A 25,265-nucleotide genomic window follows, 5' to 3' on the forward strand; every position below is an offset into this window, starting at 1 on the left:
TCTCTCTAACTCTCTTACACACCTAAACCAACCCACACCCACCATGATGATACAAATTAAAACTCAAATGAATAATTGTACAAGCTTCACACACACACACACCCACACACACACACACCCACACACACCATGAATGAATGAAATGGTCTTTCATCCAATGAAGGCTGAATTTTGGTATGGCCAAACTCTTGATTCTCACTTGTTCCACTAAAAGTTCAAAATCTAAACATTAAAAAGTATAAAATTCAGAATGTGGAACCAGATTTTTTATTTTTTTTATTAGGTTTTGTGCTTATATTCATATCTGCAGTGTTAGAATCAGCCATGAAACTCACTGTGTGGCCTTTGGCCCATCTGGCTCTCAGCCTAACTTGCCCCACAGGGTTGCTGTGAGGATAACTTGGGGAAAAGGAGACTCATGAATGCCACCTTGAGCTCCTCAGAGGAAAAGTAGAATGGATATAAACCAATAAATAATTAAAAAAAACAGTCTCTGTCCAGTTTGCCTGCCCCAATTTTGTATTGAGTGAAGGGGACCACATTTGGAATAATGAACAAAAGAAAGCATAACCTAAAAAGGAAAGAATCAAGAAACTGGTGTGCTTGTTGTTTTTTAACGACAATGAGGCCCTTACCATTTTTGGCTTACTGAGAAGGAAAGTGTGCAGACAATAGCTAACTCAATCAAAGTGTGATGTTAGTGCCCCACAAACCACAACCTGTTTAGGCACTATGAGACTCAGAAATAAATGAAATGAGCATGCACAGAGTGCATCTGCCTCACCTGTGAGAAAGCTCTTTGTATTTAATTTGGCGATATTACAACGTGTATCCTTTGTACAAATAGAATCCCCGCAGCAGAATATCCTGTTAGATCAGACCAAAGACCAACATCCTGTTCTTGCAGTAGCCTACCAAACACTCACTCTCTCTCTCTCTCTCTCTCTCTCTCTCTCTCTCTCTCTCTCTCACACACACACACACACACACAGCATTTTAAAACCTAAATAAGAATTATTGATATTTATTATCAAAAGAGACTCACACTGTGTCTCCCATTGCACTCTCTTAGTCAAAAAGATAGTTCAAGCTAGCAACCACATTATTCTTCTGACTAGTATAAATAATGTGCTTTGCACTGTTTGGAGATGGGGTCTTCAAAGAAATAGCTCTGAGCATGCTCAGAAGGCAAGAAGAACTGCTCTTCAATCACCCTCTGTTGCCCTATACAGGTGCTGGAATTGCCCTCGTAACAACAAGAGGGAGGGGTAACCTTCACAACTGGGACTGAAAAGCTGGCAGTCTTGATACTCAAATTTCATGTATAGTGGTACCTCTGGTTATGAATGGGATCCATTCCGGAGGCCCATTTGCAACATGAAAAGCCCGCAACCTGAAGCGCCATATCTGCACAGGTGCTTGTGTGTAAAAAAAAAAAATTATTATTATTATTATTATTATTATTATTATTATTAAGTGTGACATTCTCATTGGGAGAGCTGTGCCCCAGTAGCTCCAATGGGCCTGCCTTGTCAAAAATAACTGACAATTCTCTTCTGGTTTCTATGGCAGGGATATGTTGTGTAGAGTATCCAATTGACCTTGCCCCTTCAAAGCAAGTGAAGTTTTTGATAAAGGACCCAGTACTTCTGGCCTGGGATCGAGTTGATACCAGACCTTTGGCCGCTAAACGGAGATCAGTCGTCAAGCCATATCTTACACGGAATCTTGCCTTTGATAAGCCTTTCAGGGGGAAATATAGGCCTCCTTCAAGGTCAGTGGGGTTATCTTTTGTGGGGGAAGTGTCTTAGTTTCTATAGAAAAGCAGGACTAATCATGTGGGTTAGCCGGCTGCAGATATGATCCTTGTAAGCAGGCATTTCAGTGGGCAGCAGTAATCAGGACAGAGGGGCAAGGTGTGGTGTGGGTGCAGCGCTAGAGCCATTCTGATGCTCCCTTCACTGCACCCTTACTGTGCCAATCTGCCTCTCAGCTGGCAGCAGTGACCTCTACATTGGAAAACTGGATGGACAACACTGCCCTGCAGGCTGCTTCTGACTTGTAGGCCATGGCACATTGCATCAGAGGCATGAAATGGATGCAGAAGGTGCAAGATGCAGAGATGCTTGGTCTCAGGTGCACTAAAGAATGCCCAAATTGGCAAGCATGCTGCAGTAGGGAAAAAAAGCTGCCATAATAGGTGCATTTGCATGAACACGGATGCTAAATCAGTCTTTGCCAACTTGGTGCCCGCCCAGTGCCAGATTTACGTATAAGTTAAACAAGCTGTAGCTTAGGACCTCGCTCTCTTGGGTGCCCCCAAAAAAATTAAAGGGGAAAAAACCTGGATGTACATTTCCAGAATATAAGATAAAAAACAAATAAAATAAAACCTACATACAGCAACAGTGTTTTGTGTTGTGTAGGCTCCTATTTGTTATGTGGCTTTAGATACCTATTAGGTCCATAAATTATCATATAGCATATATTCAACACAAAAAACAGAGACAATTTGTTGTTGACAAAGGACAGCTGGAAATATAAAGGGCCCCATTACCTTCAGTAGCATAGGGCCTCATCAAACCTAAATCTGGCCCTGTGCCCACCTGATGGTTTTGGACTTCCACTTCTACCTGGCCGGGGCTGAATGGAGCCTGTGGCATTGTGGCAACCTCCCTTGATAAAGATGAGTGAGAGGTAACATGACCAGATTTGGGTTCTTTGAAATTTAGACACTCCCTGTCGTCAGTAAAATTTGAGAGGTCTGATGTTATCTGTATGTGGTAGTGTTTCCTAATATCCAGCAGCAAGGATTTTTAATAATGTGAAGAGAAAACCTGTGGCCAGTTATCCCTCAACTAGAGGATCAAAGTAACGATGAGGCACTTTGTAAACTGAACTGGAATTTCATTTATACACTCTCCATAAGGGTTATAGTGTAATGCTTACTTTGGTAAGGCACAACCCTTCGTTTCAGTCAAAAGCTCTTTACAAGAGATAGTTAAGAACTTTACGTAAAACTCTCACTTTAACTTGTTTCTGAATAAATTGATCCCTCCTAGGATGGCTATTTTGTTCTACTATGCCAATAAAACACACCCAGCCCTTTTGGGAAAATCTTTACCTTCCCCTCAGGGAAATAGTCAGGATTGCCCTGCCTAGCTAACCCCTTTCCAGGCTCTAATTAAATCCCAGTCTGATTCCCATCTGACAGTTTATTATTATCATTGTTGTTGTTGTTACTACTACAATTTATTCCTGCCCTTCACCCTAAGGTCCCAGGGCAATTTACAACAATAAAAACACAACATTAATACTGAAACACAGTATCACATACTTTTAAAATCTATTAAAAATCATTTATCTCTGTCTCAGCCCTAACTCAGCCCTTCCCATCCCAGCCTGATTCCTATTTTATAGTCCATCCCAATCTGACAGTTTAACTGTCAGGTTCAAATTTTGAACTCTCCAATCTCTCTTCATTGATTGGCTTCTGAAGTCTTCAGGAGGCTGACCAAAGCTCTGTCCATCACAGAGCCTTAGTCCAAAACATCAGAAGGTCACTAAATTGACAACTGCTGTGCTAAATGTTCCCTGGAGCACTAAAACAGCCAAAAACGTAAACAGGAGAGAAACTATGGAGAGAATTATTCCTCATACAGACTTCTGCTTGTGCTTTCTCAGCATGGGCTGGAGTGTTCTTCTTGTGTCATGCCATTTTCCGCAGCAAAACCTCTTTACTGCTGACAAACATCAATCTGCAGAAAACCCAGTCCCTGTTTTACCAACCCTGGACAAATCTGTCTGTTTTGGTTTCTCTCAGTTTCTCCTTCTTCCAATCTTTAGTTCATCACACCTGTACCCCAGCTTGTGATTGATTGATTGATTATTTTCAAAAGAAGCCCTCACAAAACTCATCAGCATTTTAGTGTGCATTTATCCTAATGGGCTTGCTTGCTCTTTCCCCTGATATAATGTAGTTTTGTGTGTTCACAGTTTTGTCCACGCTTTCTCCTAATAAACATTGGGGGGAGGGGGCCTGGAGAACTGCACCACAAAATTCAGAAAACTGCAGATTTCAAAAGATTGCTGATTTTTGGTTCACATTTTGTTTTGGGAAGTTCAAAACCAAACCCAGCTTCTCCCTTGCCCCTCCTTAGCTAGCCCCAAAATTAAAGAGGCATTAACTGGGATAAGGGCTACGGAAACAGAGATTGTTGGCAAGCCACTTTGGAAGATGACAGGCTTGATTGGAGCTGTGGCCCATCACTCATTCCTTCATCTCCTGAACTAGTTGCTGACCAGGTCCTCAACTATGCAGCCTGCTTTCTATCATGTTTGGCATTTTGCCCTTGATGGACCATAACAGAACTGTACTTGAGAAGGACATGTCTCTGTGGTAAAGTATCTGCCTTGTGTGCAAAGGGCAGCAAGTACAGTTCTCAGCGTCTGCAAGTAGGGTTGGGAGAAAGCCCTCTATGAAATCCCAGAGAGCCAGTCAGTGTAAACACCACTGAGCTCAGTGGACAGTTGGCCTGACTCAATACAAGACAGCATCCCAAGGACCACCTGTTTCCATATGTACCAACTTCATTGTCCTTTCAGTCCCAGGCAGAAATAACTTTTTATTTCCCCATGTTGGAAGATGCAGTTTAAATGCTGCTGGCTGTTTTATGCTACTTCTTTTAATTCTGTGTCTTTTAGATTATTATTTTATTTATGTTTTAATGGTTCTGTGCTCTTAGTATGCCACACTCGTGAATACAATTGAAGAGCAGTATGAAAATGCTTAAAATAACTAACCAACCTCTGACTAGGGTTCAAGTCGCAACTTCACTTTGCTTTCTCTGCCCCCCACCCCCACAATTACCTCTCTTTCTCTCACAACCGCATCACGTGCTTCTCACAGGAGCAAAGCAGAGGTGTCTGCAGCTAAGGATGCAGTTCGTCCAGCAGAACCTTGGGCAATTTCTCTTGCTGACTGTCCTGTCGTGCTACACAAAATTATGTCTAAAAATGGAGATGATTTATGCTGCAGGTGTGTGGTGAAGATCCCGTTGATTACAGACTTGGAATTTGAAAAGTTTATTACTGCCCCAAGAGACCCTGATCAGGTCATTGTGATCTGTGTGATCTCGCCTCAAAATCATTCCTACTCCCCTTTCTTTGAGTGGTCCATCGAAAATCTGTACATACAAATGCAACACGGCCGTCCCTCGCCTTGTATTCAGGTAAGCTAGCTGCTAAACATGTTCGTGCATGTGCACACGCGCACGCACACACACAAGTTGTTTTGGTTGTACATCTGTGTTTGTATTTTGTGAGCATAGGATTTGATATCTGACACAGAAGTCTTCTTCCTGTTCATTTTAATTAAGTTTAAAAGCATGTTTGTGGAGCGTATGGAAGCTGAGAGTAAGATAAACTCTGAAACATGAGGGTGGAAGCCAAAAGGAGACCTTCCAATGGTTGGGTGACCCCTTCTATTCTCTGCACCAAAAGCTCTTTGTCACTCCTCTCAAAATAGATAAAGCTGCAATGTTATGCCCACTTTCTAATCCCCAATAGGCACAATGGAACTGCAAAACATCCATAGAATTACACTGTAAATTAAAGTCATACAAATAAACAGCTTCTGCTTATTTCCATATTTGATTCACAACACCCTATCAGTATTTCCTTGTCACAAGAATAGAACTACTTTGGTACTTAAACTGGATTTTGGTGAAGCATATACACACCTTAGATATGAGGCCCTGTTTACTTGGCTTCTTTTCACTAAAGGTATTGGACAGGCTCCCTGTCATTTAGGCAGCTCATGCGCACACAGACACATATTGCCTGATGAGAACATGCCTTGCTAGAACAGACTGCCAAGGCCCATCTGGTCTACTATTCTGCTTCCCACGGCAGCCATCTTGTAGCCCACATGCAGGGCAAGAAGGTGAAAAACAGTTCCCCCACCAGTTGTCCTCAGAATTTAGTATTTGGTGGTATTTATTTCTTCTGAATATAGAATAGCAATTTAGCAATGTGACTGTTATGTATTTATCCTCTGTGAATTTCTCGTATCCCTCAAGAAAAATGGACACAGAGGTTAGAGGGATTTATATTTTGTTACAGGCACAGGAACTCCAGTGACAACATTTTCCCTCCCCACAATGATCCCTCCAGGCTGTGATATTGTTTTTCAACACATTCATTTTCAGGGCCTGTGCCAGTATCTGTCATCCATGGGCAGTTGCCAGGACCACAGCATCTCAGCAGGGCTCATTGCTGATGTCTGCCCTGGAGTCGCCTTAAAATGTTTGTTTGACCAGTACACAATGGTTGGATCTTGCTGCCATTTTAATTCCCCACAATGTGCCACATTAACGCTACATCAGCACATTGTGAGAAATCAAAATGGAGGCTAGATTCAGAAGCCTGGTACTCCTTAGAGCACTGTTGCTTTTGGACTTTGCCTCAGTTTAAGCTACCAGGGCACGGCAACAGTTGAGGTGCCTGCAGTAGATAGATATCAGTCTTAAACTGGCTTTGGTGACTTTGGAATGAAGGAAGCAATGTATGGCAAATCAGTCCTTGGGGAAGAGAAGAAGAAGAAGAAGAGTTTGGATTTGATATCCCACATTTCGCTCCCTTTAAGGAGTCTCAAAGTGGCTAACATTCTCCTTTCCCTTCCTCCCCCACAACAAACACTCTGTGAGGTGAGTGGGGCTGAGAGACTTCAAAGAAGTGTGACTAGCCCAAGGTCACCCAGCAGCTGCATGTGGAGGAGCGGAGACGCGAACCCGGTTCCCCAGATTACGAGACTACCGCTCTTAACCACTACACCACACTGGCTGAGATGTGGGTTCAGTGGGCTCTACGGTAAAGCTGATAATCTCAGCCTTTCTCATAGTCTCTTAGCAGTTTATATTGCCAATGGCTGGAATAAGTCTCTGCTACAGGTTCTCCCTGCTTTCAGTCAGGTTTTCAAACAGTGGGTGGGAAAAGAGAATGAAAAACACCCTACTCATATGCAAGGAAAACAGAGAGGTCTGCTAGAGGCCTCATTGTCTCCACTTCATCTGCCTGCCTGCTGGAGTTGGCAATATTTAGTTCCTGTGCTAGACTGTTTCTGCTCCCTAGCATCAGAAACGTTACACATATTTGATTGGTTAGAACAGAAACCCCCAGGACCTTTCCAATACACTGACAGTATCACTTGTTCCATTCCTAGTGCAAGCATGATCCATTCCGCTTCCTGAGATATGATCTTGAGTGCCCTCTAAACAAAAATCCTCCTCTGCTGGTGCAGAAGCATGCCGTTGTTCCTGGAATGGTGGTAGTAAGTATCTGGTCTTTTTCTTCTAGCAAAAATTCACACACACACACAAACTTCTAATAAATGAGACCCCACAACCTTTTGAGGAGTTCACTAATGCTTTTGCTATTATAAATTTGTTAGTCTTTAAGGTGCCACTAGACCAGGGGCGGATTTTGGTAATATGGTGCCCTGGATAAGGACAAAATTTGGTGGGCCCCCAAATATTTATTTTCACAGTAATTCCTTTTGGGACAGTTGATCTTTTCAGTAGTGTAATGGTTATAGGGGTTGCTCGTGCGTAAGTTGCCACCACTCTTGGCTAGGTTACCTGGTTGAACCCTTTCTATCTGGACAGCCCTTCACTTTGTGGCTGTTTCAGTCGCTGGCAGAATCCGTCAGTGGGCGTTTTTTGAACTTCTTCCAGCAAAGAAGTTCTTTGACGCCAAGTCTCCTCCTACTCTCCCTGCGCGGAAGTCTTCTGCGCAGGGAGGGTGTGGGTAGCGGAGTACCCGTGCTCTCCCCACTGGTCTCCGGGGAAGAGTCCTGGAGCCTTCTCTCCGATTCCCCCATCTGCCCCCCTTCACCCATGGTGTTACGCTGATTTCCTTCCCCAGCAGATGGGCTACCTCTCTCCCTGCTGGGACCCTCTCCAGCATCGCTCTGGAGCCTTGCCTCCGCCTCTGGCTCCAATGGCAGTTCCCTGACAAGTAGGTGCCCATATAAATATAGTTGCTGCTGCTGCTTATGTGGCTCCTTAGCTCAGTGCCCTGTGCAGGGGAAGTGCACTATATCCAGTGCTGACGAGACTCTTGGTTGACTTTCACAGAACTCCTTAGTATGTTTAGGGTTGTAGTCCTAGTTACATAATGATTATGCAGTGTATTCACAATCCCTATAAATACACTGTAAAATACCTGTCTCCTCTCTTTGGTTTCTTTTCCAACAGAAGATTTAAAAGCACTCTTTCTACTTGATTTAATCTCATCATCTGACCTGTGAACTCAGCATCATGATCTGTTTTAATATCTGTCTATATACAACAAGTGAGCAATAGAGCTTGGAATTCAGTTGACTCCCCCAAACCTCATGTTTTGTGCAGAAAATGTGCTACTGTGTTGAATGACTGGGGCTCCCACTCTAGTTATTCCTGCAGTATATTGCTCTCTTCTTGGGAGCCTTAAGCACATAAGGAGAGATGTTTTTTTATTTAGACCCATTGACAGAGGCACCAGATCAGATAATGAAAGCCTTTCTGTGCTCTATTAAATGCTTGTAAACCGCTGGCCATGGAAGTCTAACACACTGGGTAGTCAAGTTCAGAGTTTCAAAGGGTTTGGAGGATATTATTCATTCCCTTCAGCACAGAAGAATCTATTGGCTGACTTCACCCTTGCTCTGTCCCAGTGCAGTTAATCATATTATATACCACTTTGAAGTACAGGCAACATTGATTCTAATAGCAGGAGAGAATATTTTAACTGCATAAAAATGGGGGTAGAAGTGAATCAGAGGTGGGGTGTGGGTCACTGGTAAGAACTTTGATTCATCTCAGCAGAAGGCTGGCACCCAAGATTATCCACATGGGAAGAAATAGTTAAAAGAAATGGTGGGAAAATAAGGTAACTTTCTCCCCTCTTCCACAATATTGTTGTGATCATAATTAGTACTGACATAATTAATCTACTCTTTTCAACTTTTTCATAGATGTATATTATCCTTTACACCCCAAATATAATTTAGTTACCTCTGAGTTCACCAGAAATGTAAGAACCAAGACCCTTTTAAAAGAGCTAGATCCTATGCATGTCTGCTTGGGAGTAAATGCTATTGTTGTTTAATCATTTAGTCATGTCCGACTCTTTGTGACCCCATGGACCAGAGCACGCCAGGCACTCCTGTCTTCAAATGCTATTACTTCCAAGCAAATATGTTTAGAATTGCAACCATAATATTTGCATGTGACATGTGCAAATAATCTGCATAATAACTGGCTGAATATGGATGGGTGCCAGGCAGCAGCATCTGGTGAGCATTCCCTTGGATTATTTTATTTATTTACTGCATTAATATAGCTGTCTCGTGATGACTTCTCTGAGTGGCTCGCAAAGCAAAAAATTAAATAAAACGCAACACTAAGCTACCGTATAAAGCAATGAAATGATAACAAATTAATTTTAAAAACCGAGTTGAAATACAATTAAAAACCCAGTCGGTAGCATCCACTGTAGTCTATGCATTGCAAACCTTGGGAATACTGCTCTGTGCTCTGTGTGGCGCTATCCTTGGGCCTGGTCCAGAAGCTCCAGTTAAGTGCAGCAGGAAGCAACAAGACTGCTGGCAGGGGCAGATGGCCAACAGCATGTGGCATCTCTGCTAAAATACCCTGGTCAGCTACTAGACCAGGTTCAACTTACTTGTATTCATAAGCAAAGCCCTGAACAAGTTGGGTCCAGGGTACCTTAAGGACCACCTGAGCCTTTATAATGTAGCTCAATCACTGAGATAATCCAGAGGAGCACTGTTAGCTGCCCTCCATGCAGACCTGGCCCACCCATGAGGCAGGATGAGGTGACCGCCTCAGGCGGCAGGATCCACGGGGGCAGCAGACCTTGATGTAGATCTTCACTCGCCCCTTGTTCCTGATCCAGATCTTCACTCAACCCTTCTTCCCTGGTGGGGAAGGGAGTCTTATTTTGTGGTTCACCTCAGGTGCCAAAAGGTCTTTAGCCATAAGAAGCTTCAACTAGAATTCAGACTAGTTCATTGTTGAGGAATACTCTTCTAGCTAGACTTGCCATATTCCCAATTTTCTTGGGGGGGGGGAGTTGTTGAGCTTTTCTTGAAAGGGATTTTTAAAGCATTTTTGCCCTAGTTGTCATATGTCTGGGTTTCCCTAGATATTTGCTGATTCATCGATAATCCACCCGGATGCCATTTTGACACTCCAATTCCTGGACATATCTGGGAAAACCCAGACATATGGCAGCCCTACTTCCAGCAGAAATTCAGCACACAACCTCACGGCTAGCTTTCAGACATCTCTTGAAGACCTCTTTATACTGACAGGTCTGTTCAGTTGTTCAAACTATTCCAAGATGAACCAGCTATTTTTATGATTGTTTTGTAACTTTTTTATGTTACATTTTATTGTACTTGTATACTGCCCTGATATTTTATGTGATGGGGTGGCCTATAAATATTTTTATGAGTAAAAATAAATAGATCCATGCCTTTATCCTGACAAGGATTGTTTCTTTGTATCAAAATATTGCCTATTGAAGAGCACAAGAATAGAAGGGTTCTTGTACTCTTGCAGGCTGACTCCATATGAAGAATCAAGCATAGAATATTTATTTGGCCATCTTAGTCTGCACACAGGGGGCAAAAACCGGATTATAAAATGACTTAGAAGAACAGTAATATCTGGGGTGTTTTTATCAGCTGGAAAGATTTGTTGAACACACTAAGATTTGTTCTTCCAACCTGAAAGACATTGTAAATTGCAACCCATGGCCATAGACCATCTATGCACTGCCAGCCATAATATACAGAGGTAAATTAATGAGTGCATAGAGATTATTTTTCTTCTCTAGATAGAAATGGGCAAGCCCAGCAGGTGTATTTGAGACTGCCTTGTCGATATCTTATGACTGTGACATTCACGGGGTGCCGACTACATACGCAGACTAAGGCCCCATCTGTAACATACATTTAAAGCAGTCACGGTTTATCCCAAAGAATCCTGGGAACTGTAGTTCAATCAATCAATCAATCAATCAATCAATCAATCAATCATTTTATTTGTATGCCACTTCCCAAAGGTAAAACCACACTCAAGGCAGCTTACAACATATAAAAAATTACAAAATTACAAACATAACAAAATAATCATAAAAATAAAGCACGTGCCAAATTGATGAAAAGTACACAACCAAACTGAACAATTTCTGCATAAATCTAAAATAAAGATTAAAAAAAAAATATCAATGACAGCAACAACTCCCATCTGTCCAGCTGGGTATTTGTTTGTTTTTTTAAAAAGGAAAATAGTGAGTACCACCTGAAACTTCATTACTTCCTACGTAAAGGTGACTTTTAAAACTTAGTACTGTAATACTGTGCTTTCTATGGCACTTGAAGCCGTAGCCCACTAGAGGGAACTGCTGATGCTCTGAATGGGCAGAGCTGGGAAGAGAAGAGGCTGCAACTTACAGCTGCCAAAGAACTTTGGCTTCACAATGAACGCTTTGTTCCTTGCACGGAAGCAACGCTAAATCACACAGGGCGAGCATGTGGTTGCCAGCCACCCATTTCCTACAGGGACCCTTACCATTTCCGAGCCCCTCCGTCCCACCTCCCTGATCTCATATCCTTGCCTCCTTAGGCCTTCCACCCACATCCCTTGTTCTCTCCGTGGCCCCACCTCATTCTCCCGAGCAACTCCACATTCTGCCTTCTCTCCTGGCTCATATGCCTGTTTCTGTGGCCTGCCACCCTTTCTCTCCCACCCACGTCTCTTTCCTCTCCTACCCTCTCCTACCCCTTCTCTCCTACCCTCTCCTACTTATCCTCTCCTATCTTCTCCTACCCCTTCCTGGCCAGTCAGCCCTTCAAGACTTTCTTGCTCTGACTTAGAATCATAGAATCTTAGAGTTGAAAGGGACTCAAGGGCAATCTAGTCCAACCCCCTGCAATGCACCCCCTCCTTCTTCTCCATGAGCACTCCACCTAGCCTCACTGCCCACTCTCTTGCTGTTCCACTTATCTGCCTAGTGGTGTTGTGACTTGCACACACCCTTCTCTGTCCGTCTTAATTCTAGGGACACTTACCTTTTACATGTTTATTTGGGATAGAGTGAATGGATGTGAGGAGCTGGCAAAAGCATCATGGCTCCATCCTAACCTACATGCATTCATTTTAACCAGTACTGATATGCCCCCTACATATAGCAAGAGATGTAGAGAACATTTTCAGCCTGGTTTGGAACTCAGGAAAGCTGATGCTTCTGAGTGAACAGCAAGGATAGCCAAGGTGGTGCCCTTCACATGTTGTTGGACTTTAGCTCCTATAAATCCCAGTAAGCAAGGCCAGTGGCCAGGGATGATGGGTGTTGTAGTCCAATAACATCTGGAGGACACCAACCTGGCTACTTTTGCTGCTCCCCTATCATGGATTAATTTGCCCCATATGAACATCAGTAAGGCACTTGCAGTGTCCTGTCTTTGATCTCCACCTGCTTTTGAACCTTTTCTATCCAGCATGATATGACCATATTCTGTAATCTTATTCTTGCCCAATGAATTTTCCTTTACAGTGTACTCTTTTTAAAAATAAAATAAAATAAACTACTGCACTGCATTAGTAGTAAGGTAAGGCCAGCTTATTTACTCTGAAGGGCTACACTCCTCTCCAGTCTGGAAGCTGAAGTACATTTTGCTGCACAAACAAATTTTCTTCTCCTCTGTGCTCCCCTGCTGCCCAGAAAGCTCAAGTTCCATAATAGTTTTGACACCCTTTTGTAATAAGAGCCCCCTATCCAATAGCACATTGCCTGCAGATATGTACATTACATATTGCTATTGCTGTACATTGAATAGAAATATTATTTATTTGTGTATATGAATCTATTACAAAAACAAAACAAGTTTTTTTAACTGGCCCTAGGTAGTTGGGAGGCATGCCCACCATAAATTTTAAAATTAATTACAACATACCCTCCTTTAAAAAAGAGAAGTGGACTCTTTGCCTTGTGGTAGCAATATTGCTGTAGTTCTTTCAGGCAATAATGTTCCCCCAACACACAAACACACACCAAATAGTTTTAAAATACAGGACTTTTGGCAATTTAATCTTCTATATATCCAAGAGCGAGCCACTGAACTTTGCTGCAACCACACACACCTACAGAAATGTGAAAATATGTCGCTGTCTTGATATCTGGCACACACAAAAAGGAGCTGGTAACCTCCTGTGATTTGTGGGGAATAGGGGTGTGGTCAGCAGGCAATGCCTGGAGGGACACAGCAGCCAAAAAGGGTTTGCAGTAAGCCTTTCTGTGGTCAGGCTGTAAGACCTGTACTGTTTCTGCTTTCCCAAAGTGAATGATGTTTCATTCAACATCAGGAGTGTTAAGTGATGTGCAGGAAGTGTGTGTGTGTGGGGGGGGGGGAGAGAGAGAGAGAGAGAGAGAGAGAGAGAGAGAGAGAGAGAGAGAGAGAGAGAGAGAGAGAGAGAGAGAGCTGTCAAAGCCCCTTCATGTCTGGATGAAAACATTTAAGCCTCCTGTGCATAACAGGAAAAGGAAACCATTTGGTCCAAGTCTTCCAACTCGCTTATATATATATTTTATTGCAAAGCATTTTTGTTCCCCTCCTTCCTGCCTGTTTGTCAACAGATGTATGCTGGAGGGAAGCCAGTCTTTGGGGGCTGTGTTTTCAACGGATACAGCTTCAGCAAGAAAGACCTGCTGAAGCAGATCAACCAAGTTTGCCTTGACTGCAAGATGGGCCACTTCCTGCCACAGAGCTTCAAATTTAGGTAAAACAGGAAGTCCAAGGGAAGGGGAAGATGGGAATGGGGACAGGGGAGGCAATGTCATGCAGAGGTCTGTGTTTGCAACAAGAACTGGACGAACTGGTGCACTGTGACCAGAGATGAGCTGTTATAAGAAGTACGATGTGCCCATAAACTCCATTGTTAGCTGTTCTTGCTGCTAAGTATATAAATAGAGCAGGGATAGCCACTGGATACCACCCAGATGTTATTTATGTATTTCATAAAATTTATAAACCACTTGATTGTAAAAATCCAACTGACGGGATGTTCTTGGACTACAACTCCCATCAGTCTCAGCCAACTTGGCCAATGGTCAGGGATGATGGGAGTTGTAGTTAAAGAACATCCAGGGGTACCATGTTGGCAACTGATGAACAAGATGGATAATTTTAAAAAAGGAAAAAGGTTGAATGCTAAATTCTTCCTTCTGTGTTTCAGGTTCCTAACATTAGGCCTGTTGACTGATTAAGTTTTTAGAGTTGTATCCAAAGCTAGTTCTCAGAGTTGGTGTTTGTTAGCCCATTAAGTTAGTGGGCATGAATAATTTAGGTTTCTTAATTTGAATTAGTCTATTTTCAGTAGAACTTGGAAGTCAGTTGGATACTTGTTGTTGCTTATTCAATGTAATCAATGCATTATGTTTACATAAATCTGCATATTACCAAATCTTTAATTTTTTTAGCCTGTTGAAGTTTCCATTAAGAATGAGAGAAATGAACTTTTGGGTTAATAGACTTGCATCACTTAGGAAAGGGCACCATCATTTTCTTTTTTACCCAAATGCCAAATGCAGTTCAGTGTACGCATGTGTACCACATTGGGGCAAAAAAAATCCTTATTTCACAAGTGCACTAATGAAGCCTAAGCAGGTGATGACTGACCTGGAATGAGACCTTGGAAATGAAATGAAAATAGAACTAGCAGTGTTATAATGCCATTATACAAATCTGTGGTGAGACCATACTTTGAATACTGGGTACAGTTCTGGTTGCCTCACCTCCAAAAGGATATTGTAAAGTTGGAAAATGTTCAGAAAGGGGCAAAGAACATGAGCAAGCCCTATGGAACAAGCAAAGCAGGTGTACATGTAGAGGAATATAAGATTATTAAGTGTGGAGAAAGTGCTACCATGGGCTGTAGTAAGGGGCCACCAACTTGGATGGCTTTAAAAGAGGATTAGACAAATTCAAATTTGTGTAAGATAATGCTGCCAATGGCCATGATGGTTGCATTATAACTCCACAATTGGATGCATTATGCCTTTGAATACTAGTGCCGGGAATTGTAAGGTGGTGGTGGTGGGGAGTTCTATTGCACTCAGGTTCTGCTTGTGGGCTTCCTGAAGTTATCTAGTTTGCCACTGCAAAGCATCTAGTTCGCCACTTGATGGACCTTTGGAAAATAAGCAGAGAGAAAATAAGCAGAGAGAAAAATAAATTTGAGATTTGCCCATCCATACCCCTTACATATCTCTTAAACCTGTAGGAGTCAATGTAACAGACTGAATTACAACACAAGTTCCATCCTTTCTTTCTTATCTTCCCTTTCTACTCCTTCTGCCTTCTCATCCCCTTTTCATCCGTAATGTGGCTTTGGAGCCTAACTTCCCTTGCACAAAAGAAACAGTGCATGTTCGCAGAATGGGGCTCCCGCAGCCCTCTTGAGAGTCTGTTGTTGATGTTTGAGGGGGAGCTGTCTGTCCCCATCTTGTTCCCTTTCCTTTCTATTATTCCCAGCCCATCTCTGTATGACTCTGCGGTGCTGCGTATTTTCCTTCTCCTCCATCCTACTCTGTATTCCAGTTGCGTGTCCTATACTCTATGGACAGCCCAAATTGAGGAAACTGAACGAAAGACACAAATGCATCAAATGGACACATGTTCCCCAAATGTGCTTAATTCATTTTGAACTGCCTCTCCACCCCACCCCTGGAATTTATTCTGGAACTAGTGACGCGGCCTTGATTATCCATCAGCGATGTGAGGCTGTCCCTACCTGCCAGTCCTGTGCTTTGGTGCGTATTATTTTATGTCATGTGGGCGCCTTTAGCAGCAACTCCAGCGCCGAGCAAGATTTACAGTCTGTTTTTAGCAGCTCAGGAGACTGGAGGAAGAAAGTCCATTCAAAGCATGTGCTCAATGGATGGATATAGCATCAGCTCCACTACAGTCTGTTAAACCATTTGCCAGGGGTGACTAATGGCTGTTCATTCCTGTGGTATTCTCCGCAGTCACGTTCAAGAAGGCTAGAATCTTATTACTGGAGCGACACTGATATCTGGGAGCAACATGACTTCATTCTGTTCCTCCCTCCACCCCATAAACTAGCTACTGTTGGAATTTAAACTATAGCGCAGTGTCAGATTCCTAGACCAAGGGCTGTGGACTCTGACTTTGCTAGAAACTCATTGTCTTTGTGTGTAGGAATTCTAAGGGTGAGATATTTCACATCCTAAATATATGGCACCACTGTTGTGTTCCCTCTACTTTGAAGTACTTCGAAGCACACATACACACAGTGCCAGGCATCTCAGAGTCTTTAAAGAAAGCAGGCACAACCCATTGTTAAGCCCTGTTGAAATAAATGGGACTCAAGTTAAGTCATGTCCACCCCATCATCACTTTCACTGGGATTTAGTCATGATGACTAATGTTTTGATGGATTGTGGCTGTGGAGTCTAGGAACTGATCCATTCCCTGCTGATAACAAGATGCCTCTGTGTGAACTGGAGGGATTAGGAAACCCTTTATGCGTCACTGGAGCTTGCTTGTGATCTTAACTAACATACACTGAAGAATGAAGTAAAGATAAGAGGGGAAGTCAGGAAGCATTTTCACCCTGTTTGCAAATATCTGTTCTCTCTGTAAAATAATCGAAATATCGAAAGAAAGGAAGTGGGATTTGGTGCTTTCAGTGCAATGTTTTCCTTCATGACTTCTTCCATGAACATATGTAGGATCAAGGTCTTGTTTGCTTGGTTAATTTTTACAATCACTGACCAATGAATCTAATCCTATCTCTAGAAGCACAGCAATATTTAATATATTCATATAGACTATACTCATTCATATATCCACATATGATCCACATATATTCATATATCATATACACATTTTTCTATCAAGTCTTGGCAATATTTTCCAAGAGGTGGTAGTTATAGACATTCCTTATTTTAAGAGATCTGATATCTAAAGACCACCAGAGCCATCATCAAGCAACATTGAATCAGAACTAGCACTTTCAGTAATATAGAGAAAACATGCGATAGCCTCTCTTTTTATTGAAACTCTGTAATGGTAACATACCAAGTCCCCCCCCCAAAAAAACCTTTGTATTACAGGTCTAAATTCTCAACTCATCCATCTCAAGATAGCCAGTGCTAAGGGAATCTACTACTGTATTGCACTTTGCTCAATAGTATAGCAAAACTTGCTCTCTGTTCATAGCAAAGTGCCGTAACTGTATTTCATCTACCGGCTTGAAATGAGCCCTTTCTGCAGCCTTATTCAGAACTCCTGATGTCTGGACAAGGGATGGAGTTCATAGACTCATAGTTGGAAGGGAATATGAGGATCACCTAGTCCAAACCCCTGCAATGCAGGAATCTTTTGCCCAATGTGGGGCTTGAACCCATGGCCCTTAGATTAATAGTTTCATGCTCTACTGAGTGACCCTTTAGACCAGTGCCACTGATACCACCCATGCAGCACCCATGGGGGGGGGAATGAGAAACCAGCTTCAGGGAGAGTAGACATGTATATGGACTGGAGTCCAGGAAGTCAATTAGCTGGGTGTAAATTAGAGAGGATCACAAATATTAACAAGTGGAGAGGAAGATCAATGGATAAGGAACAACTGGCGGCCATTTGGGCAAAGATATGAAAATGGGGAAGGCTATGGCCAACTGCACTTTCCTCTTTCGTATAGGCATTAATGTGGAAGAGCTGGCAGTGGGGGAGCAATAGCACATGATGAGAATGACTTAACTTTAATTCTTGCCAAACCTATTTTGGCAATTAACACTTTTGTTGAGTTGAAGGTCAAAAATAACTGCAGGTGTGTGAACAGTCAATGAGAGGAGTTGCATTAAAAAAAAACCCAACAACAGTCAAATGATCATGTCCGGAAACTAAGAGGAGTGAGAGTAAGGCCAACAAGTTAGCAACTTGCAGATATTGTTGAGTTGATGCTATTTATTATTGTACAGCTTACCCTAAGCAGGGCAATGATCTGAGTCCAACCAATGACTCACAGATCTATGAAAACATAGCAGCTGTGTTCCTTTTTGTGCCTGCCACTATGAACTGCCTGGGGTTGGGAGCAGGAAAGCAGTCTGATGGCCTGTCAAATAGGATGCATTTGACATAGCAAAGGAATGCTAGAAAGCAGCAGAAAGGAAAGTCTGTTGCTCAAAGGTCAGCAAGACAAAACTCTGGCACTGGCTTTCAGGAAAAGTTGAAGGTAGCTGAATTTGTTACAAGGAGCACCATTTTTAAAAACACGCACACATACCACATTCTGTCCTCTGCTCAGAAGTGTTTATAGTGAATAATCAATATATTTCTTGTTAAAACAAGGCAGTTCATAGAAGCGAGAGGACGTTACACACAAAACACTCCATCAAAAGGCAAACAGGCAAAACAAGTGAGATCAGCAACAAAATGTTGCACTTGGGAGTGTTCCTGTATCTGTTCAGGATTCCACCTGGCTCATGATTCATGCGCCAGACCTCTGTACCACAAAGTGAAGAGTGAGAGTGCAGAAACTGCTCTTTAACACAAGAGAGTCTCATCCATGCAGTCATCATAGTACTGCTGTGCATTAAATGCAGAGCTATGGGGGTTGCACACATGGCCCTCTAGTAGGGATAGACAAACCTGTCAATATTGGTTTATCTCTGTTTCTCATGTTTCCAACCTTAAATTCAGTTCTCCATATTTCCATATCTGTTTGCAATTTTAAACCCTCATGAAAATTCACCAGTGGATTTATCCTAATCCACATATTCTTTCAAAGCATTTCCCTCTAACATGATGCATTTTAATGTTATTTTCACTTATATGCATTTTAATGCACATTTTACCCTAGTGAATTCATCTTTTATAAACATTACTGACTGGGGAACTCCACTGCAAATTTCAAAGAAGAGTAGATTATGATTTGCATATTGTTTGGGGAACAGTGAGTTAGGGAGATTTCCCCCTTTACATGTGAATTGGAACACAAATTCTCCCCATTCCTGTCTTCTAGTGTTAAAAAAGTCACTAACTGGAGCAGACAAGTGGTGAATTGGTGGCAGCAGCTGGAAGAGGGGCAGAGGAGCAGGAGTGGGACAAGTGGAGCACGATGTGTTATATGTTGAACCTTGATTGCTGGTTCAGACTCCATGCAAGTTATATATACAAGTTAAACAACAGGGTTAGATAGAGCACCCTGATAGGTCTGTTAATTCTGCAAAGTTTCTGCTAGTCCAAGGGAAGTGAAAGAAGGAAGAGTTTTGTTTGCACTTAAGTGAACAGTGCACAGTTAATTCCCTGTAAGAATACAACATGCAGGATGTGGGCAGCTACCTCCTGACTAATTACTTTCTTGACTGACATGGTGAGACAAAACTGTACCCATTGCCTTGGCTCTGTGATTGTCACATGGTCTTTGTCTGGGCCAGCTCCAGGTTGGCATGGGCCCTCAGGATGGACAGCTCTGGCTCCTCTTGCCCTCCCATCCTCTGTCCTATGTCTGCTACTGGTGGAAAGACAAGCAGGGTGGGACAGCCCCACCCGCAGTGGACAAGGAGAGGAAACTGTAGTAACAAAACCAGTGCCATGGGTGGAGGAAGCAGAAGCTGTGGCATGGCTAGCAAGGTGAGGAGAGCGGCAGGGAGGTGGTGCAAGGTTGTTGGCAGCTGCCCTGCAATGCTGCCTGGTGTCACCAGGCTTAGCATCTGCTATATCATAGGAACATAAGAGGAGCAGGCCAGTGACTCATCTTTTCCAGCATCATCCTCTCATTGTGGCCAATCACACGCCTATGTGAAGCCCACAAAGAGGACCTGAGCACAACAGTGGAGGTAGAACATAGTCACCAGAGTCAGAAGCTATAGATAGCCTCATCCTCCATGAGTTTGTCTAATCCTCTTCTGAAGCCATCCGTGTTGGTGGCAATCATTGCTTCCTTTGGGAGTGAGTTCCATAGTTTGACTATGAAAAGGTCTGTCCTGAATCTTCCAACATTCATATTCAATAGATGCTCCCGAGAGGGAGAAAAACATTTCTCTAACCACTTTCTTCACACCATGCATAATTTTATCCACTTCTATCATTGCAGCATACTCCCTTTAGAAATGTGCTGCAAATGTAGCAATTTGGAGAATGTGCATTTGAGTGTCCTATGAGATGCCCCTCTGCTTTTTCCTTACATTTTGTTTTCTGCAAGCGAAACAGTTAGAAATCTGCTCAAGATTAACTTTGATAGCTGTGGACTATGAACAAATGTTGTAATGGAGGCTGAATGTGCCTCCTGGGTCTGCTAATGCCCAGGCTTCTGTATGTCCGTACGGTCCAATAGGAAGATGTGTAATGCATTTGGCTGTCTTAAGCATCCCGGACAGCAGAATGTAACAAGAACAAAATTGCCTTGCTAATAAGGCCTTAAATCCAGAGGAGGCTAAGGAACCTGGGTATTCAGTGTGTCTTTCAGTTTGTGATGGATTGTGGATTGCACATTTATTGTAAGTAAGCCCCTGCCTTTCTCCTGGTCTGCATAATCGGCCGTAATAAATTATCGGGGAGCCACAAGTCCCCATTCCTAAATTGCATTCACGCTTGTGCAGTTGGTCAACGTCTCTGTTCATTGCTGTGAATAATTGAGCATGGTGACACACACTGGAACTTTGCTAATAGTTAAAATGATTTTTGAATTAAATCAAGTAATGGAAGAAACAAGGAAATGGCCTGTAAATCATGTCCAGATCCCAAGGCGTTTGAACCTTTGCTGCTGCCTGTTTGGAAGTTTTTACAAATGGCCCTTGACATATATTGCTTTTGTGGAGTTCCCCAGCATGAACCCCCTCCATCCCTTCGAAATAAAGAGCAGCACTTGAGACCTGTACTCTGAGTTGCTAGTGGGAGATTCTGCACCAAGATCTTGGCAGCACTGTGAAGGCACAGTTTATTATTCCTCCTGCACCAGTGCTAGGACTCAAGCCCACAACCTCAGGTATTGACTTCCTCTGATGCTGTTGCCCTGATGCTCCCATCTCAGCCCACATATGATGCAGTCAGATTGCATCTCTAGTGTAGGTGGGGAGAGGAGCTGGACTATTCATGTCCTTTCAGTGCTGTATATGTGACAGAGTTGGTCCAGAGGAGAGGTTCCGCGTATAGGATCACCAGCCCATCATTATTTCTGACACTGAAATAAATTGAAAGGACTGTGGTCCTAGGCTTTTCAAATATCCTTTGAAAAAACCAGAGAGGGTTAATCTTTTCATTATGGCACTCATTTCTTAGCCACACTTTATCACTCCATCACTAAACCTTTCAAGCAATGGTATTTACTTAGCTGGATTTTCTAGCTCACTTTTTCCCAAGGGCTTGGGAAATCAATTGCACTAGAATCTGATTTTATTCTTTTTTAAGAAAGAGGGAGAGCTATAGAAATACCAAAATACAATTTCAGAATCATATCTCAGGGTGGAAAAACACGCTGTGTGAATATACATCTAACAAAAGTCCAAGAGGCAGCTTCAAGAGGTGGATTCGGGATGGAGAAGCAGTGTGTGTGTGTGTGTGTGTGTGTGTGTGTGTGTGTGTGCAGTGTACATGCAGCTTTCCAGACCTCAAAGATTTCACCCAACTCAACTGGGAATGGTCCCTCGCTCATTAAATTGCTACCGGTTGATGCACATTTATATGAGCCTGTTTTGCTGCCAATACAACTATATCACTCTATTCAGTGATGTACTTTGGATATATATGATCCCTGTTAGCTGTTTTCTAGTAGCTGCCTTACAGCTGTAATCTGCTGGGCTTGAGCAAGCAGTCAAGTTTATGGTTTAAATGTATCTCTCCACCAAAAAATATTTGAGAATGAAAAATGATGGAGCTAATATAAGAGAATTGTGAGCCAACTTTCAGGCTTAGCAAGAGATCTGTGTGCAGGTGGGCCTTTTAATGGGCTCTGCTGAGCACTTCGTTATGTAGAGCCATCACCCCAGTTTGCTATAAAGAATTTTTCCCTATTGCTTTTACCATTTCAAAATTAATTTTCTTGTAAAGCCACACTGCCTTATCTTGAGGTGAGAAGCGGTATAAAGAGAAAGTAAGAGCTGTAAAAAAAGGTAGTTAGGGAAATTGCTAAGGTTCATGGGTACTGGGTTGACTCACTTGTTTCAGCAGTCCTATTTTTATAAGCTTTATTTCCACTGCCCCTCTAATGTACCTTTCAACTAATACTGTCCTATGGAACTTCCTTCCCAGTACAGCTGTTACAAGTACAACAGAAATTCAGAATCCAGGAACTTTAGTCACCACTGCTTTTATACTATGAATCGTGGAACCTTGTTCCCAGTGGAATATTGAGCAAATCCATCAGGTTAGATTAAGCATCGGGCTCCTATTTAAATCAGATGATCCCAAACCAGTAGCGTAATTCATTCTGTTCATATCAAGCATTAAAAAATTGGTTGGAGAATTTTTATTGGTGACTTGCAGAAAACTAATGTCCCTGATTATAGAAGAATTGCTAGGGAAAACTTACAAGTAATGCTGGATGGAAGAGTCGATCTTCTTCTTCTTCTTCTTCTTGGGCAATCATTCATTTGTTTTCCATGAACACGGTCATAACGGTGTGTCCATAGATGACTGTGGAGGCCAATTCTGGATCCACACGTCCTTCCACCATGGGGACATTGGTTTCCTGGCAGGAGTTGATTATGGTGAGGGTTTGCCAAGCATGCCTTCCTCTTAGCACATTCCTTCCTTTCATCCTGAGTTCGAATACCTTCAAAGTCTGTTACAGGTGTTTAGTGACTGCAAATCTAGCTGTGGCTCACTTCTGTGTGCGGCATTCAGATGTGTATGGTGCACATTGGGTGCCCTGTAATAAAAGACGAACTTGTGAAAAGCCAGAAAAAAAAATGTAAAACAAAGGTGGTGACATATATTAAATTAAACAGATTAGAGATGTGGAGTCCTGGCAAGCACTGAAGTATAGCATCTCTACCTTCTTACAGATCCAGGTCACAATACAAATAAATAAATGGGTAAATTTGGAATATCCAATTCATTTTGGTGCTAATAGCTTTCTTTGTTCCTCTATCACTGGTCTTCAGACTGGCCCTGTTAAAGCGATGAGCTAAGTTAACATATTAGAGTAACATAAAGATGAATCTTTGCCAAAATATATTTCTGTTTCACCTCCTCTCTCAAAATTAAAAGACCTATCTCTTTAGCGCCATAAATTATTGCCTCTGTACCCATAACCCCACTTAAACTAAACATCGGTAGAACTAGCCTTTTGCAATAGACATTTTCTTTTGTACACCAAGGCCCCAGGCTTCAGAGAAGGATGGGTCACAGGAGTGAATTACTTTGCTGACCCTCCTGGGATTTCTGCTGGTTCTTATTTAACCCAATTGTAAACGGAATCTTTCTCAGACTTTGTGCAGGGATAAGAAAAAAGAAATTAATGGTGTCCCTTTAGATCAAGATGCAATCCCTTGCCTTTATTTGGTAGACAACTTGCAAGCAAAGGAGCACAAGTTCAAAAGAAAACATGAGTCATTGCTGTAATCTTTCTCTCTTTAAAACGTGTGGATTCTGTTGGGTATGTGACTTTAGCTGTGAGGACCAAAGTCTAAGAGGAGCTTTCCTAAAGTGCAGGTAGTTATGAGAGGCTTCAAGATCTTCCATGAATCAGTGGAAGATTAAATACAAATTAACCGGATTAAATGCAGGCAATACCATCTTCATAACTGCATACAAGGAAGGATGTCAGCCACCATGCCTTCTGCCATCATTACTGCTCTATGATGGAAGTAGCTGGTGCCGAATAAAATTTGCATATTGTAGGTTCTTTAGCTATACAGGAGAGGTGTCATCTTTTGAATCTGGCAGTCTCTGTCTATTACTACTTCCAGTTTAGCTTTGGCAGAGATTATACTGAGGCTGCCCAATGGTCCATCCAGCTGCTTACTGCCTACTACCCTTTAGAGAGCTCCAGAGAGTCTATTCCAGACTACCTGGAAATGTTGAGGATTGAACTAGGATATTCTGCCTGCAAAGCTATGGTCTCTTCCTTTCAGGATGGGCCCAGATAGACTGAACCTACCCACTACTTTTCCAGGATGGCCTGGTCCAAAAGTCCAACTAGACCAGCATCCCATTTTCCACAGTGGCCAACCAGAAGCTTCTGGGCAGCCCATAAATAATGTCCTTCAGTTTGTTAAACCTCCTAGGAGGTTTAACATTGTCCTCTTTCTATGCTCCTCTTGATGGAAACATGCAGATGGGGGCAGATATAACCCCTGCTTTAAATCATTTAACTATTGTCTTTTCTTGTATATTATTTACCACAAAGCTCAATGACTAAGCTCTTTAGTGACAAAATGTCTAATTACCGGAATGACATCTGAGCACTGAACCACTGGTATATCACAAGTGGACCCTTTATTACTGTGTTTGCAATTGTTCAAGATCAGATCTATTTTGGAAGGAGAAGAAATGAGCACTGAACCACTGATGTAATATATCATATTACAAGTGAACTCTTTTTTTACTGTGTTTGCAATTGTTTAAGATAAAACCTATCGTATTTTTCTGTGTATAAGACAAGGTATTTTTTTAATTTAAAAATTATGTTAAAAATTGTGAGTCGTCTTATACACGGATAGTGCATAGGGGGGACGTGGGATTGGTTGCTGCCATGAGCCAGAGATTGTCAGCGGCCATTGGGCATGTTATTGGTGGCTGCAGCAAGGGCTGGTGTTGATTGGCTGTCACTGCAGCAATTGGGTGGGCAATTGGTGGCTTCTGCCGGTGAGGGAACAGCAGCGTAGGTCAGGCAGGTGAGTGATTTCTGGCAATCCCCCCTAAAAAAAGCTCAATAACCGTGGGCAATCCTTCCCAAACAAAGCTCAGCAACTCTGGGCAATCTCCCCCCATTTTCTTAATTTGGAGTCCCCCCAAATACATGGGACCATGTTATACATGAAAAAATATGGTACTGTACTTTAGAAAAAAAACCTACTTTCCAAGCAGTACACTGCTTAAGAACTTGGACGGTCCAAGTCTAATAGCAGCTGGTGTATGTACACTATCATGGTGGTTCAGACTGTAGCAGAGTGCTAATTTTAGGGGCAGGGGGTTTCAGAGTGTTGGGCAGGCCTGTTTAGAAAAGCTC

General features: G+C 42.5%; 1 protein-coding gene and 1 long non-coding RNA gene across 11 annotated transcripts in view; one reads left to right on the forward strand and one right to left on the reverse strand.

The window, feature by feature from the left end:
• The window catches only part of LOC309365292, a 36,952-nt gene extending 33,497 nt beyond the window's left edge, over nt 1–3,455 (reverse strand). For 2 of the 3 annotated variants that reach the window (XR_014165971.1, XR_014165972.1), the window contains exon 1: nt 3,338–3,448. This is a non-coding gene — a long non-coding RNA (uncharacterized lncRNA). Of the gene's footprint in view, nt 1–1,973; nt 2,170–3,337 lie in introns of all 3 variants that reach the window. The other variant, XR_014165970.1, reaches the window with a different exon arrangement.
• Nucleotides 1–25,265, forward strand: part of LOC309364425 (uncharacterized protein C3orf20 homolog) — a 51,394-nt gene that overhangs the window by 20,767 nt on the left and 5,362 nt on the right. For 7 of the 8 annotated variants that reach the window (XM_081901677.1, XM_081901672.1, XM_081901674.1 and 4 more), the window contains 4 exons: nt 1,573–1,774; nt 4,910–5,231; nt 7,223–7,330; nt 13,705–13,847. In XM_081901677.1, coding sequence (XP_081757803.1) covers nt 1,573–1,774; nt 4,910–5,231; nt 7,223–7,330; nt 13,705–13,847 — 775 coding nt within the window. The remainder of the gene's footprint in view (nt 1–1,572; nt 1,775–4,909; nt 5,232–7,222; nt 7,331–13,704; nt 13,848–25,265) is intronic. The other variant, XM_081901678.1, reaches the window with a different exon arrangement.

The sequence above is a fragment of the Podarcis melisellensis genome (genome assembly GCF_964234715.1).
Source record: "Podarcis melisellensis genome assembly, chromosome: 2".
Taxonomy (NCBI): Eukaryota; Metazoa; Chordata; class Lepidosauria; order Squamata; family Lacertidae; genus Podarcis; species Podarcis melisellensis.